General features: G+C 40.0%; 2 protein-coding genes and 1 long non-coding RNA gene across 3 annotated transcripts; 1 reads left to right on the forward strand and 2 right to left on the reverse strand.

Moving 5' to 3' along the window:
* Positions 1 to 408: 408 nt before the first annotated feature.
* LOC122648016 (aconitate hydratase, cytoplasmic-like) lies at positions 409 to 2,696 on the reverse strand. Its single transcript, XM_043841294.1, has 8 exons — positions 2,693 to 2,696; positions 2,292 to 2,360; positions 1,852 to 2,012; positions 1,645 to 1,737; positions 1,104 to 1,289; positions 824 to 940; positions 672 to 741; positions 409 to 581 (listed from the first exon to the last, which is right to left on the reverse strand). Exons 1-8 carry the CDS (start codon positions 2,694 to 2,696, stop codon positions 409 to 411), a joined length of 873 nt encoding a protein of 290 aa, XP_043697229.1.
* Positions 2,694 to 9,179, forward strand: LOC122648019. Its single transcript, XR_006331005.1, has 3 exons — positions 2,694 to 2,830; positions 7,260 to 7,261; positions 9,167 to 9,179. It is a non-coding gene; the product is annotated as an uncharacterized LOC122648019 (long non-coding RNA).
* A 1,665-nt stretch (positions 9,180 to 10,844) lies between these two features.
* Positions 10,845 to 11,399, reverse strand: LOC122648017. The gene has a single exon (XM_043841295.1). The coding sequence runs from the start codon at positions 11,397 to 11,399 to the stop codon at positions 10,845 to 10,847; it is 555 nt and encodes a 184-aa protein (XP_043697230.1).
* Between the last annotated feature and the right edge of the window lie 5,072 nt (positions 11,400 to 16,471).

The following is a 16,471-nucleotide window of genomic DNA, read 5'->3' on the forward strand; positions in this document are numbered from 1 at the left end:
CATATTAAATAGACACCCAAGTACAAATAGTATTATACTATGAATCTATGAGTACTGGGGAGGTCGAGATTCTTAGAGAAATTTCAAAAATTTCTCTGAGATTCTCAAAATATTCAAAATTTCGGTCAACTTATTTGAAACTGTGCATGTTTTGTGTCTTGTATGTCATCTTGTCTAGAGGAGCTCGAGATATTCGAGATCTCACCGAGATTTCGGCGAACTTTTGAACTATGATTACTGGAGGAGATCACTGACAGTTAGATGAAAGATACTAAAAGCTCCAATTTACATGTCAAACAAAACAAGTATGCAAATATACACAGAGACAGAGTTGCATGAGGAACAAAAGTATAAACGTACACAGACAGATTTGCACGAGGAACAAAAGTATATCATTATGGACATTGGTTAAGAAAGTTCAGTACATACAGCAAGTGCAGACGTAGCATGACCACTGAGAAGTTGTGTTTGTCGAACAACAATAGCTAATGCTTCGGGAGTTGGCAATCCCCTCGTATCAGATGGTACCTCCACTCTCAATGGATCTCCAACATAGGAAGGTGAAAGATTTGATTGATATCCTGCATAAATCATAGCAAGATAAGATTAAAAAATAAACAAGTATTCATAATTATATCATCCTAACTGGGTAAAACATTTGAAAGTTTCACCATTGAGTGATAATGCCTGCTCCATGCGGTTCATAAACTCACAAAGAGTGATCAAAGAATCAGGAATTGGCTGAAAGACAGAAAACCCATAGAAAGAATTAGAAGAAGCCATTTAGAAGGTAAAAGAAACATGAGGGGAGAATGGATACTACCATACGAAGTGAAGGAAGAGGTAAGGGGCCCCCTGTCATAGGGAATTGCAAAGATTGAGGCAGAGATGGGAATGAGTGATTCAAAGATGTCTGCATAGGAGGGACTTGATTTCTTGTCTGCATCCAATAGAGCTGGGAATGAGTGATTCAATTGAGAGAAGGAATATTTAGAGACAATATTTAGAGACAGAATAAAGGAAGGAATTATGTAGATCTGAAATCTAAAGGTAGAACCCATGTCACGTAATATTGCTATTTCTGATGATAGTAACTCCCTAACCTGATGCACGATACCAGAGCCTGGAGGAACAACAAACATGTTGTGAAAAGCAGTAGATCCCCATTTAAGAAAAGCAAAGCTCTCCTTGTTCCTCTGGAATTCAAGATCCATATTTGCCTTCACTGCATTTTCTGATCTTGCTACATCCATCTGAACAGAATGATCAACAACAAGATCCACTGGGACCTGCATAAAATATCAATTTTTAGAAGAAAGTTAGGAAACCTTCCCCCAAAGGAAAGAAAATATATAATAGAAATACAAGAATAACATGAATACATCTTACACTCAAAATATTAAATGCAGAAAAAGGTCATCTAGAGAAAAAGCACATTAAAATAAAGTGGAATGAGTGACACAGAATCAAATATATGCTCTATAATGTTACCTAGAAAGAAGAGCAGAAGTAGTTCATCGAAGGCCACTTCAGTAATTATTAGTTCCTCACTGTTTTCATGATGGGGAAGATTTTGGATATCCAACCCTGAAGAACTTACAAGGAATAAATATTGTAATGAAAAGGAAAAATATCACCACCTACCAAGGGGTTAATCTTGCTAGAATCACTGCCAAGCTTGTTCATAGCATCCCTCATGCAAGCAAGGTCCACCACAACTGGTACACCAGTAAAATCCTAACCAACAAATGTAGGTCATAAAATTTGGCAGAAATGTAATAAATTAAAACTACTGTGCAATTACATCTTCAAAAAACAAAACTACTACATAATTAGCATAACGATAAACACCTGCAGGAGAACACGGGCAGGCTTGAAAGGAATCTCGACTTGTTTGGGAGAAGTATTCTCCCAATCAATAATCTTCTCAACATCTTCCTTGGTGACTTGGAAGTTGTCACAGTTACGGATTGCCGATTCAAGAAGGATCCTGACAGAGTACGGCAACTTATCTGTGATGCACACAATGTAAAGATGAGTGGATTTCTAAGAGATTGTGATTTTGGGAACCTGATAACAATATAAAAATTCAGAGTATTTCAAACTTCAAATCCGAGATAGGCTCATAAAATAGAAGGTCTCCTTCAATGCTGAAGAGAAACGGGAACTCATGAGGGGAAACAAGAAAAAAGGAACGTCATGAAGTCCAAGACCAACCTAAAGGATGACAAAATATATAATTTGCACATAGGAGCAGAAGAACAAAGGGGAGCAGCGATAACGCCACTTACCGATCCTTGGATCATTCAGAGCAGGTAGGCTATAGTACTTTCCAAACTCGCCACCCCCAGAAGATTTCCCTTGAAAGTATTCTCAGCAGCTGATCCAACACATATTCACTAACAGAACTCAATCAATTATGTCGATCTCTGGAACAGTATTAACTCGAGAATCTAACCATCTATACAAATCGTCTTTCTCTAGTAATACGCTGGGTTGGATTAGTTAATCCAACAATTTAAGTTGTTCTCTCAATACATAAAAAGCATAAATCAGCGATGAATATTCATAAAAGAACTCTCATCAACCAAGGCACATTTGTAATCCATCTGGTCCGATTTCAAAACACTACTCAGAAATTAAAGCAAATATCTCCAGGAAGAACGAAACAGGTCTGCGTCGAAAGTCGTACCCATAGTAGCGATCTTGCGCTGAAAGCGTTCAATCACAGGAGCAGCAGTCCTGGTCTGAGCCCTAAGACTAGCAGGAGACCTCCAATCGACACCGTGGCTCCAGCGAGGAACCGAGGATCGGATGGAACGGATAGCAGGTGGAGAAGCAAAGTGATCGGGCTTTGATGAGAGAAGGAGAGGAGGAGCGAGGAAGAGGAGAAGTTAGGGTTCTAGAGATGGAAGGCAAGGATAAGGATGATAACAAGCGAACCCTAGAAGCTCTGAGCAGCACCGCTGACGAAGAAGCGGTTATATACAGTCGCGGAATGCTTACCTGTGAGTGATCGTGTGAGAGAAAGTGAAAGAAAGAGGGGGGGAAAGAGAAAAAGGAAAGTTGATTTGAAATAGAGAAGAAAAAACGGTTAAATATCTAGAGTTTGTTGCGTCAAAGACACGCAATCTGTAGTAACGGTCCGAATTCGCGTCAGTTAAAGTAAGGCGGTACTTACCCAAAAACAAATAAGGCTGTTTGTGTTTTTATTTTTTTTTTTATTTTTTTTTGGGTAAAAGTAAACTGGTTAATCACCACGCGGTATTTTACAGAATTCTTGCCGAGCCAAAAGTAATTTAAATTGGAAATCGATATCATTGAATTGAGTCCTAGAATTTATAATTTTTTTACAAAAAAAAAAAAATTCCTAGAAACCCCCAGAATCGATATGCGATAAGCCAATAACATATAGGGAAATTTTCATTGACATTCCTTCCGATAGCCCGTTAAATTAATGCCATCCAACTAAGGGGCCAAAATATCAATTTTTGCCCAAAAACTAACAGGGTTAATTGAGTTGAATGAAAATGACTAAACTACCTTTTACACTAAAAACATAAGAAACTCTGCCCGTTTCTATTTTTTACCCAAAAAAAAAAACCCTTCAAACAAAGCTATAAAACGAATTGTTTGGAGCAGAGGCCGAACCCCTTAGATCGACGCCGCTGCAAGTCTGATAATAGTCCGTTGTAAAACGAATTGTTTGTAGCTTTCAGAAATTGATTTTGTTGTTAATTGGCCTTGGAGGTAGATTAGGGTTTCAAACCTAGATGAGCAATGGCTTCCAAGGGTCTTCCGCTGGATGAGGGTTCAAACCCAGATGAACAATGGCTTCCAGTGTGAAATTGGAACTGAAGAAGATGATTGAAGAGCTGGATTTGTCCGATGTGAGGCGGGGGAGACTGGAGAGAGTGGTGGCGGGGTTGCAACGAAGCGAGAGAAGTAACCGGCATTCTTTTGTTGCTTCACTGCTCTCATCTCACCTCTTCTCGGTGTAGGTGGTATCAAGGGCTTCTCTGGCGAGGCCATCGGGCCCAATTTCGGGAAAAAGAGAAGGATTCATGGCCTTTGAACGAGACTAGGGAAGCAAATCCGACGGCTGATCTGGTCGATCTATACTCCATTGCGTCAAATCGCCGGCAGACGTCTGAGATCTTCATCGTTTCCTCCTTCGTCCTTTTATTTCTTTTTTCCAAATTTAGGGCTTGGCTCGCACAAAGGTGTGACACCCTTGTCTCAACTTTGAAAGAGAATGGATAAGAGGTTGGGGTTTTTCAAACCTACTCTGTTGCAAGTCTACCCAGTGCCAGAACAGCCAAGAAGATAAGAATGAGATGTTTATTAAACTTAAAACTGGAAACCCAGTTTGGATTTTGGTTTATGATGGTGGGTTTTGGTTGGATCTTTGGGATTTAGTTCTTTGTTTTCAAAAATTATGAGAAAATTATACTTCTCTGTTCAGTGTCTTAAAAAAAACCCACATTTTTATGGGAGAGGTTTTAAGGTATGCGAAAGGGAGAAGAAGAAGAAGAAGCAAGGAGAGAATAGGATAGAATGGAAAGGGAAAGTGCACCTATGTATGGGGTTGGATTGCTGAGGGCATGGTGGGGCAGGGGAGACTGGAGAGGGTGGTGGGGGGTTGCAGGGATGGGAGAATAAGAGCGAGAGATGGAGGACTGAGGTGGTGGTGGTGGTGACTGCAAAAAACAGCAGAAGGAGAAGAAGGAAAGAAGAAGAAATAAAAACAATGGCCAAATTGTCTTTACAAAAAACCTAACATGTTGACATTAATTAACAGTTAAAAGGCTTTTTCCCTTAGTTTTTGGGCCAAACTTGATATTTTGGCCCTTAGTGGGGTGGCATTAATTTAACGGGCTATCGGAGGGGGTGTCGATGAAAATTTCCCTAACTTATAACATTCCCAACTTATCCCCAAACAAGGAGGATTAACATAACCACATAAACATACAAATTGACTATTATTATGTACTCCCCTCTACATTACCATGGGCATTAGGTGTTTGAAAATAAGTCTGGATCCTTTAGAAGCCATAAAGGGCATACTCAGTGCAAGGTACAGAGCCTTACCCCTACTTTCGTAGAGAGGTCGTTTCCTAATTTGAACCCGTGACCACTTGGTCACAATTGAGCCACCTTACCGTTGCACCAAAGCCCGCCCTGGATCCTTTAGAAGTAATGTTTTCAAGAAATATTGGGTAGCAATTACCGCACTAGAAGTAGCCCCAAGAAGCAAATTTTGACTAGTTGATTTAACAATATCATGGCTAGTTCCCATTATAAGCATGTCATCCACATATAAAATTATAAACACACATTTGTTATGGTGAAATTTAATGTACAAACATCTATCAGAATCATTTACATGAAAACCATTTGAGATTAGGACATTGTCAAATTTTTCATGCCATTGTTTTGGTATTATTTTAAGTCATACGAAGAACGCATAAGCTTTCAAATCTTATGTTCTCCACTTGGAACAACATATCCTTTTGGTTGTTTGATATAGATTTCTTCCTCTAGGCCTTCATTTAGAAAACTGTCTTTACATCCACTTGATGTATAACAAGCTTGTACATCGATTCAACAGCAATCAGTAGCCTAATAGTTGTTATTCTAGCAACAGGAAAAAAAGTATCAAAATAGTCTATATCCTCTATTCTACCTGAATCCTTTGAGAACTAGTCTAGCTTTGAATTTGTCAAGAGATCCATTAGGTTTGAATTTCTTCATGAAGATCCACTTTCTGTCAAGAACCTTAGTCCCTGGAAGAAGGTTAACTAACTCCCGTGTGTAATTAACCATGATGGAGTCTAATTTTTTATTTTTTATTTTTGGTCGGAAAGGAATTTACTGAATAAAAGAGTCATGTGAATGAACAGCCTGTAGCTTTAGACAAATAACAAAGGTCATGAAAGCACAAAATGGAACACGGCCAACCTGTCAGACACATGTGTAGATACCACGGTCCGAATCCTGGTGGGAATCGGTTTTCGCTTGGTCTGTTGGTGAAGAAAGGAGTGTCGTATGACATGAGGGTTTGTGAATGGCATCGAATCTTGATGTATCAACATAGGGGTTGGGGTCATGCTTCATAAATTAAAATAAATGGAGTTGCCACCTAGCCCCATCAGGGGTGAGCGCAAAGGGCTGTTACGAAAAACAAAGCCCAGAGTGGCGATTTGCAGAAGAAAACGAAAACAGAGAGAGAATAAACAACACACAACACAGAGATTTACGTGATTCACCTCCAAAATGGAAGCCACGTCCACGGCCGAGCAATAGAACAGGTTTCACTATTTCTTTAAAATGTTACAAACCCTCATAACCCTATCTCAAAGAAATAAGAACAATATATAGGAAAACCCTAACCCCAAAAAGTACACAAATGCCCCTGGCCCAAAAAACCTGGGCCAGACCAAAACTTAACACATGGCTCAAAAGTACTCATTTCGAAGATCTCGACGAGCCCAACACAACACCAAGCCTTTGGCATGGATCCCAGGAATTTTCGGCATTCTGATATCTCTGAAGGTCTCAATCGCGCTTTCTGGGCCAAATCAGGCTTCACCAACAACAAGGGCTACGTGATTCCATATGGTTTGGTCAGAAATTTTGGATAAGTGGTCAGGTTACAAATGTGGGAAGCTATTAGCACCCCCATCTCGCCTGGTTAAACCAATTTTTCTATTAGATTCTAAATTTATAAGATTCTCCCATAATAACACGTCTTATACCAACAAGCAAGGTTAAACTATGATGCATCAAACATTAAAAAAAAAAAAAAAAAAAAGGAATCATTTACTATGTACACTAAAGTGAACTACTTTAATGGTCTACATTATATTAAATAGAGGATGATATGAAAATATACATTTACTTAAAAAGTGGAAAAGGCAAAATGTTCAGTTGCTTTTGTATCTATGTCCGTATCCGTTTAGCACTAACCGAATCCGTCCGAAAGCTAATCGAATGTGGATGTGGATGCGGATATAACACTATCCGAGCCGAATCCAATCCGTTTGCAGCCCTAGATGGAGGATCCAGCCTAGTCAAAACAGAAAATATATATATATATATCAACCATGAAATATCATAATCTTTCTATTAATTTTTTTTCACATTTTATTAAATAGAAGAAAAAATAATAAAAAAATTTCTTGTTCTTCCCTATTTCTCAATGATTTTGGCAAAACCAATCGTCAACACATGAATATTTCATGTTCTTAATCCCAAAGTAGTATTCTCCAATCCTTCACATGTGATGTGATTTGGTGCGATAACTATGATGCTGATAGAAAGGAGCTGTGACTATACGTGATCCCTCAAGAACTTGGTATTCACCGCAATCTACCAAATGAGCATCCAAAAATAAAATTCGTTCAAGATTTACTTGTGAGAGTTATCAATCAGGTTACCTCAATGAAGATAAAACACAAAATATAAAATAGAGTTTAAAAAAAAAAAAACAAAAGGGGTCAAGATTCAGGTTGCACAAATTTGTGATGTAAAGAACATCAAAACAATAGACCACTGACAAACAAAGGTGGATGCATGTGATAGAAAACTCACACATCTTATTAATTAAATTTTAACTCCAAACAAGGAGGGGAAGACTGTTAAAATTAAATTCAATTTGACAAATAAATTACAAAAATACATGAATATTTTATAATGAAATAACATCTTGTACTATATGGAATTTTTTAACCCCTTGTCATGCTTCTCTTAGACTGAAATATAATGGATGACATAGGCATGGGATGATCTATTATATGAACTCACTTGCACACATTCAAATTCTACTACATAGCAAGTAAATTCGATCATGCTACATGAATAATATCACAAAACATTTTTACATTTAAGGGGTGATGTTCTCTGCCTGGGAGAGCAAGCTGCACCTAGACACATGGGATGGAACGGGCACGTCATTTCGATCATTCAAGGGGCCGGCTGGTCATTTCTTCCACCCCCATGTGTCTCCCAGTGCAGAGAACATTTTCCCTAAATTTATATTCCCCCCCCCCCCAAAAAAAAAGAAAAACAAAAACAAAAACAAAAAAGAATTTAGTAACCACTAGTCCTCCATGTACTGACCTTTTCCACTTAGAATCAGGTTTTAGTTATCAGTACGCATATTGGTCACAGCTACCAATATTGATATGCATCATTAGAATCGGTTCATATCAGTCCGATTTGAGATTAGAAACAAAAAATCCATTTTTTGTCTATATTCGCCTATCCAATCGGTGGTATATTAGTATCAGACTCTGGCGATACAAATATGTATCAAGTCAAATTATACCGATACTTAGAACAATGCTTCAAATTTTAGCCCTTAAGCCTCCCCCCGCCCGCCCGAAAAAAGGATATATTTGGCATTCCAATAATTTGATTAGATAGATCCATGTAGATTCACAACTTATCAAATTCCATAAAAAAAATCAATCACATGACCATTGAGTATCAGACATTTTTTTTTGAACCAATGAGATGTTGCCTAAAATTGACTCATCAGTTGAATCACATTTTTTTGTTTTGGGTGCAGGAATCAAATGGTAATTAATATGTAATGTGATATACAAAAGATGTCAAAGGGTGCCCAGCTGCCTATAGGCATTTTTTTTTTTAGAGGGGGGCGGGGAGTTGTTGATTTTCATTTATTTTGCGTGTTTGAAGTTAGGGAGATAGACCGCTAACCGGTGCTATGTGTGGGAATGTATCTGCACCCAGACAAAGCCCGGTGCAACAAGAGGGGTGTGGCGGTCTTTTCGCGCCAAGCTATGTTCGGGCAGGGAGGTACACGCAGCACCTGCTAGCGTTCCTTTTCCCTTGAAGTTGTTATTCCTAATCCTATAAATGAACCTACTCTCTTTTTCCCTCCCTCGGAAGTTGACTTGTTCTCAACATTACATTACCTGAAGAAAAAAAGTAGCTTTATTACTAATCGTTTGAAGTCGCAGGCAAGGTAAGGATGTGAAAGCATCTTAATGATCAAGAAGCGACGTCCCTTCCCTCCCCCCTTCCTTCCCATCTAAGGGGATAAAAATACTTTGCAATGCTTAATCTTGCGGTGCCATAGCATTTCGGGTCTACTAGCTCGACACGTGTACGATACTTCATCCAATGGTGTGAGCTCGAGCAGAAAGAAAAAAATAATAACTGGGTCTACTTGAGCTCACACTGTTGGATGAAGCATCTTCCACATGTCGAGCTCAGAGACCCGAACTGCAAAGGCACAACAAGATTAAGCATTGCAGAGGATTTTTATCCCCTAAAGTAAGGTTCTTGAGGATTAAAATCCTTTGCAATGCACTACAGTTCAGGTTTGGGACCTCGACACGTGGAAGATGCGACATCCAACGGTGCGAGCTCGATTGGCCCAGTTTTTTTTCTTTCTCTTCGAGCTTGACACTGTTGGATGTCGCATCTTCAACGTGTCAAACTCTCCAGCCCAAATTGCAGTGCACCGCAAGATCGGTGCACTGCAGAGGATTTTTTTTCCTTTTGAACAGCCCATTTGGAGAAACTTCTTTTACAGCTGGAAAAAAGTTTTGCAATCCAATGAAAAATTGATGCATAACCACAACTAAATGAATCAACTTAAATTGCGAGGGGAGGGGAGAGGGAGGAACCCTAAAAGTCATACCATTGTTTACAAAACATCATCCAGTGTCTCTTGAATGTTGATAGGTTAAGGTTTTCTTGTGCTGCCCGTTAAGAGAAGCTTCTCTTCCAGAGAAGGGGAAAGGTTGGGTTCTGTAATCCAATGAAAAATACATACATAAACACAACTACATGATTCAACTATGGTAACCCACCCCCTAAAAAAAATCAGTCACTGTTTACATCAACCATATACTATGGATTCTCCAAATTGAGTAATGCTCAAGGGTGGGCAAGATCACTGATTGTAAGATTTCCGACTAGGCAATATAACATAATAGAGCTCTTCAAATCCACACCAAAAAATTAAAAAAAATCCCTCCAAAACAACAAACTTATACTATGGTTTTAAGCAGTGGGGTTATTTTAAAATTCACTAGAAACAAAAAAAAAAAAAGGCAATGAATGGGTTTACATGATATAATGCTCTATTTAGATCTTTTTCCCTATTTTCTTCAGGATAGAATGTGTGCTTCAATCCCATGACAGGCAGGTGTGTGGCCAAAACTGAATCTTCAGCAACAAAACTGCTATATTCCTCCTACACTTTAATAGCTACATGTTGAGGACCAAACACATCATTTTTGGCTTCTTTTTTTTTTTTCATGACAAAGCATCATAAAAATTTCTCATACAACTAATAATAAGCAGCCATGATAACATAAAAGGACAAGCTTATTTGTACATAAATCTCAATCAAAGTGGTAAAAAACAAATTTTGGTACTTGTCAGTACCCTAGTACCCCATGGCAAACAATTTATTTTCACCTTTAAGTTCAAAGTAAACCAATGTCGAGCATTATTGAACCAATGACACAACAGATGCACGCAAAACATCATAATATTAAATTCTGGGGTTGAATACAGTCTATATATTCCATATATAGAAGTACCAAGCTTACTGAAGTTAAGATATCCCAGTGGACAATAGCAAAGGTTAATTCAAACATACACAAATCAACACCGGTTTCAAAAGCAACAATTTAACTCTGTTGCCATACCTTAACTAAATCAGATTCAGAGATAATGAGTGGTATTAGAGAAATATAGAAAACAAGGAAACATTAAAAACATTAAGATTCATATTGAATTTCAAATATTTAATATTTTCACAATAGTTTCCTTCCACTGACTTCCTCAGATCCGAATCCTAGTTATGGCAGACCAATCTTCCTTTTCTCTTCGTACTTGGTTACAAACTTCTCCAATAATGACTTATCACTCTTTATCAACACAGTTCTGATACTATGATCTCTCTCCACTAGACCTTTCAATTGCAAAACTCGAACAGCTGAACACCTTGGGATAACTCTCTTCTCCAAGCTAAACCCGAGAATTTTTGAGTTCCTCATAATATCTGCCGATTCCCAACCCATTTTTTTAACAAAGAAATCCATATGGCTCATAATCTTCTTTTCATACAGTGTCATAGACCAAGGATACCTCCTCAATGCCATGAGAATCTTTTTCTCAGAAAAGCCCCACCTTTGATAAGCCTCCAATTTCTGCTTCCATGTCGATTTGTTCATTGATGCAAATCCATGGAGAGCAATAATAAACAAGTATTTTGAAGGATCGAAACCCATTTGCTGAATATCCTTTAGTCTCTGTTTGAACCGGTCATTTTTATATGTCATTGTTCTGGGATAGCAAGTTAGTGAAGTCACAATATTTGACTCAGGTACTCCATTTTTTCTCAAGATTGCCATATTTTGAGCCACATTCTGTATATTACAATTGATGTAACGAGCCTGACGCTTTAGGTCGATAACAATATTCTCCACAGTCCCAACTCCCAACTAGACTCTTGAATAAATGATTTTGTTTTCTAATCTAGTGAACAAAACCCTTCTATCTTTAGTGAGGATTTTGGCAATGTTAGAGCTCGAAACGCCAAACGAATGGAAGAACTCAAGTTTAGGGAGCAGGTTCTTTGTAGGACTGGCAACGAGAAATGATGGACAATTTCTAATGAGATTGGAAACCTATGCTTTGGTGAATCCGTGGTTTCTGAAGAGGGTAATAACCAAGTCTGGTCTATCAGAGAATTCAAAACCAACCTTCTTAGACGCAGAGATGACTACTGCAGGTGAGAGCCCACATGAGCTGATGAGGTAAGAGACCACGGAAGTCTCATTTCTTGAGGCTTTTGAGGAGTCGCATTTGAGAGATGAATGGCTTTGCAGAAAACCCAGTTGTGCAGTTGATTCTCTTACAGTTCTCCCAATTGGGACTCTTTTGAAGAGGAAGCTAAACATTCAGAAATGTACTGAAAGCGCAATTAGTTCTGACCTGGAACTTACGGAGGTGTCTTCCAATAGGGTGGCTTCTGTTTCCATTGCTTTCATCTACTCTACATTAATTTATTAGGAAGTATACAGAATTAGTAAAGGACTGTCTTGGAGAGACCCGATCTCTTCCTGTGCTTGTCTCATTACCGCTTCCTGCTAGCTAGTCAATTCAAAGTTTTGTTATCCTCACTGTTAGAGATATAACGTAGTGGTTAACAGTGTTTGTTAAGTTATGGCCACTTGACATAACTGTCTTAGAAATGCACGTGTGTGCACGTGGAAATGGTTATGTGTTTGTTGTGTGTAACTGCTTCAAAGTGATTATAAATAAAGGATAATCCCAAGACTGAGGTCAAGGGGAATTGACTCTTTTCAATTCTAACTTGGTATCTCAGAGCAAGTCGTTCCTGGTTCTCCTTTTTTTTCGTTTCTTGAAAGTTCTTCTCGCCATGGTGTCTCCGTCCTCAACCTCAGATCTATCATCTGCTGCTTCGCCTGAATCTTCTCTTTCCTTCTCCAACATTCACCATTTTCTCTCTATCAAGCTTTCCTCTTCCAACAATGTTGTCTGGTGTTCACAGTTTCTTCCTCTTCTCCGCAGCTCGGGGTTGTTAGGGTTTGTAGATGGTTCTTCACAATGTCCACCGGAATTTGTGATTTCTCCCACATCAGACTGTCCAGTTGTGAATCCTGCCTTTCTCACATGGCAGAAGCAAGATCAGCTACTCTTAAGCTGGATTTTATCCTCTTTAACGGAGAGTGTGCATTCTCAAGTTGTTGGTCTTGAGACATCCTTTGAGGTCTGGTCCACTCTTGCCTCAGCGTACGCTTCACACTCGCAAGCTCGGGTAATGCAATTGAGAATGAATTTGCACAGCATCAAGAAAGGATCAGATTCTATGGCTGACTACCTTCTGCGTATCAAACGCATTGCGGATGAACTCGCACTAGTTTCGAAACCAGTATCTGATGAAGATCTGGTTCTTTTCACTCTTGGAGGTCGTGGATCTGATTTTTCATCGTTTGTCACTTCTGTGACAACTCGTGAGTCTTCGGTTAAGATGAAAGATCTTCATGGATTATTGCTCAGTGAAGAGATTCGAAATGTTGCTGTTCTTCAAGATCTCACAAACTCCTTTGCTCATGTCGCCAGTGCTACTCCAGGGGTTGATTCCTCTGCTTCTTCCCCTGCTGCAACTAAAGACCGTTCCCCGGTGTCACGGCAGATCGACTCTCCTTCAAATCGATACAGTCGTGGTGGCTATCGTGGGGCACGTGATCGAGATCGTGGTCGCGGTTATCGCGGCACTGGAGGCTATCGCGGTAGCTTTGACAGAGGATCTCGTGGTGATTACAACTCTGGCCAATATCCTTCTACTTGCCAGATTTGCAATAAAATGGGTCACTCTGCAAAGTTTTGCTACCAGCGATTCACCACAGATCCACCCCAAGCTAACTTCACTGGCTTCCAAAGTAATCATCAGGCGTGGTATCCAGACACCGGAGCTACGCATCATATTACTCCTGACATGAGCACTGTTCAATCGTCTAGTGATTACAATGGAGCTGATTCTGTTCGCATAGGCAACGGCACAGGTCTGCCCATCCAACATCTTGGATTTTCTAGTTTTACTGCTGGTTCTAAAAACTTTTGGCTAAACAACATTCTTCATGTTCCCAAAATGACACATAATTTGCTTTCAGTTTGTCAATTTGCTAAAGATAACTTTTGTTATTTTGAATTTCATTCAAATTTCTTTTGCATCAAGGATCGTTGCTCGGGGAGTATTCTGCTAACCGGACCAATCAGTGATGGCTTGTATCAGCTTCGTCTTCCAGTACCTGCTGTTTCGTCTTCCTCTGAGTTAGATTCTTCTCCAGTCAGTTACTCGGCTGTTAAGACCTCAGAGGCAGTGTGGCACAAGCGCCTTGGTCATGCGTCAAATACTGTTGTACGCAAGGTTCTTTCCACTCACAGTCTTCCTTTTATTTCATTGAAACAACAATCAGTTTGCAGCCACTGTCAATTGGGTAAGGCACACAAGCTGCCATTTAGAGCATCTACTACTTGTACCACTGGTCCTCTCCAATTGATATTTTCTGATCTTTGGGGTCCAGCGCCTTTGTTGTCTGTAGAAGGCTATCGCTATTATGTAGTGTTTGTTGATGACTTCACTAGATTTTCTTGGTTGTATTTTCTAACAAATAAGTCCGATGCTCTCACTGCTTTTCAAACGTTTAAAGCACTAGTTGAAAATCAATTTGGGTGTTCCATTAAGAATTTCCAGTCGGACTGGGGAGGTGAATACCGTGGTTTCTCCCAATTTTTGTCAAAATGTGGGATGGCTCATAGGTTATCCTGTCCACATACTTCTGAGCAGAATGGGACTGTTGAGAGGCAACATAGGCATATTGTTGAGATGGGGTTATCTCTTCTTGCACACTGTGGTATGTCTATGCATTTTTGGAGCCATGCTTTTGGAACAGCAATGTATGTTATTAATCGACTTCCAACTGTGGTGCTTGGGTTCGCCTCACCCTTCTTTAAACTCTATGGTTATCATCATCCGGATTACAATTTTTTCAAGACCTTTGGGTGTGCGTGTTATCCCTTACTTCGGCCGTATAATCGCCACAAGATGGATTACAGATTAGTTAGATGCTTATTTGTTGGTTACAGTCCAAATCATAAAGGCTACAAATGCTTCAATCCTTACACAAGAAAGATCATTATATCTCGGCATGTAGTGTTTGATGAAAACACTTTTCCAAAATATTCTCCTTCAGCTATGGTTGTATCACCTTCAGATTCGAATGTGTGGCCATCTTTTCCACCTCTGTTTGGATATCAACATAACACACACCACTCGACTTCACAGGGTGTTTTAAACTCTCCAGTTTTATCACCACTTTCAGAGGCGCATGAGGAGTCCAATTCTGGTTCTGTTCAACCTGTGAATAAGGCTTCAGTGGGTCAAGCCCATGATGATTTGTCATCACTCTCAAACAGTGTCGTCCATCCCAGCGGAGCCCATTGTACCCGCCGGCTCACTGGTGCCCAATTCTGGGCGAACTCACCCTATGGTCACTAGAGCCCGAGATGGAACACGTATTGTAAAGGTGCCTCGCAGCTTTCAGGCCACTAAGCATCCCTTCTCAATGGCTTTACTAGCCTCTATTTCGCCTATTGTTGAACCTACATGTTATACACAGGCATCTAAGTCAGCTGAGTGGCGTAATGCGATGGATGTGGAGTACAATGCTCTCATTTCGAATGGGACTTGGTCTCTTGTACCACCACCTCCACATCGACATATTATTGGATGCAAGTGGATTTTCAGGGTCAAATACAAATCTGATGGTACTCTTGATCGTTATAAGGCCCGTTTAGTAGCAAAGGGATACACTCAAGAACATGGGTTGGATTATTCTGAAACATTCAGCCCAGTAGTTAAGCCTACTACTATTCGCATTGTATTATCTCTTGCGGTTTCTCACGGTTGGCCTCTACGCCAATTAGATATAACCAATGCATTTTTACACGGGTATCTCACCGAAGACATTTATATGGTCCAACCACCTGGTTATAAGGACACCCGTTTTCCAAATCATGTTTGCAAACTTCAGCGTTCTTTGTATGGGCTGAAACAGGCCCCACGGGCCTGGTTTCAAAGGCTGAGTACTCACTTGTAACAATTGGGATTTGTTGGGTCCAAGACTGATACATCCATGTTCATCCAACACTCATCCACAGGGCCTATCTATATTCTCATATATGTGGATGACATCATTGTCACGGGCCCTTCCTCTGCAGCCATTCAACACCTATTGGACGATTTGGCAAATGAATTTGCCATCAAGGATCTTGGCACAGCCTGTTATTTCTTGGGCATTGAACTAATTCCAAATTCGGATGGGCTGTTACTCTCTCAACAGAAGTATGTCTATGGGCTTCTTCAAAAGGCTAATATGCTAGGAGCAAAGCCCATCGCCACTCCAATGGCATCTTCTTCATCTCTTTCTCGCCATTCAGGAAAATTGCTACAAGATCCAACAGAGTATTGAAGCTTGGTTGGAGCGTTGCAATATGCTACGCTCACTCGTCCAGATATCTCATACCCGGTCAACAAGCTTTGCCAATTTCTAGCAACACCTACAGATGAACATTGGCTAGTTGCAAAGAGGGTGCTTCGGTATTTAAAGGGTACAATCCTACATGGCCTGCAGCTGTTTCGTTCTCCATCACTATCATTAACGGGTTTTACGGATGCTGATTGGGCCAGCTGCCCAGACGATAGAAAATCCACTGGTGGGTACTTAATATTTCTTGGCTCTAATCTCGTTTCTTGGCAGTCTCGCAAGCAATCGACTGTAGCTCGTTCAAGCACAGAGAGCGAGTATAGGGCCTTGGCCTTGGCCACTACTGAGGTTACTTGGATCCGGTCGCTTCTCACTGAGTTACGGGTCACTTTATCATCTCCACCAACTCT

This window comes from Telopea speciosissima, unplaced genomic scaffold (genome assembly GCF_018873765.1).
Source record: "Telopea speciosissima isolate NSW1024214 ecotype Mountain lineage unplaced genomic scaffold, Tspe_v1 Tspe_v1.0363, whole genome shotgun sequence".
NCBI classification, from domain to species: Eukaryota; Viridiplantae; Streptophyta; class Magnoliopsida; order Proteales; family Proteaceae; genus Telopea; species Telopea speciosissima.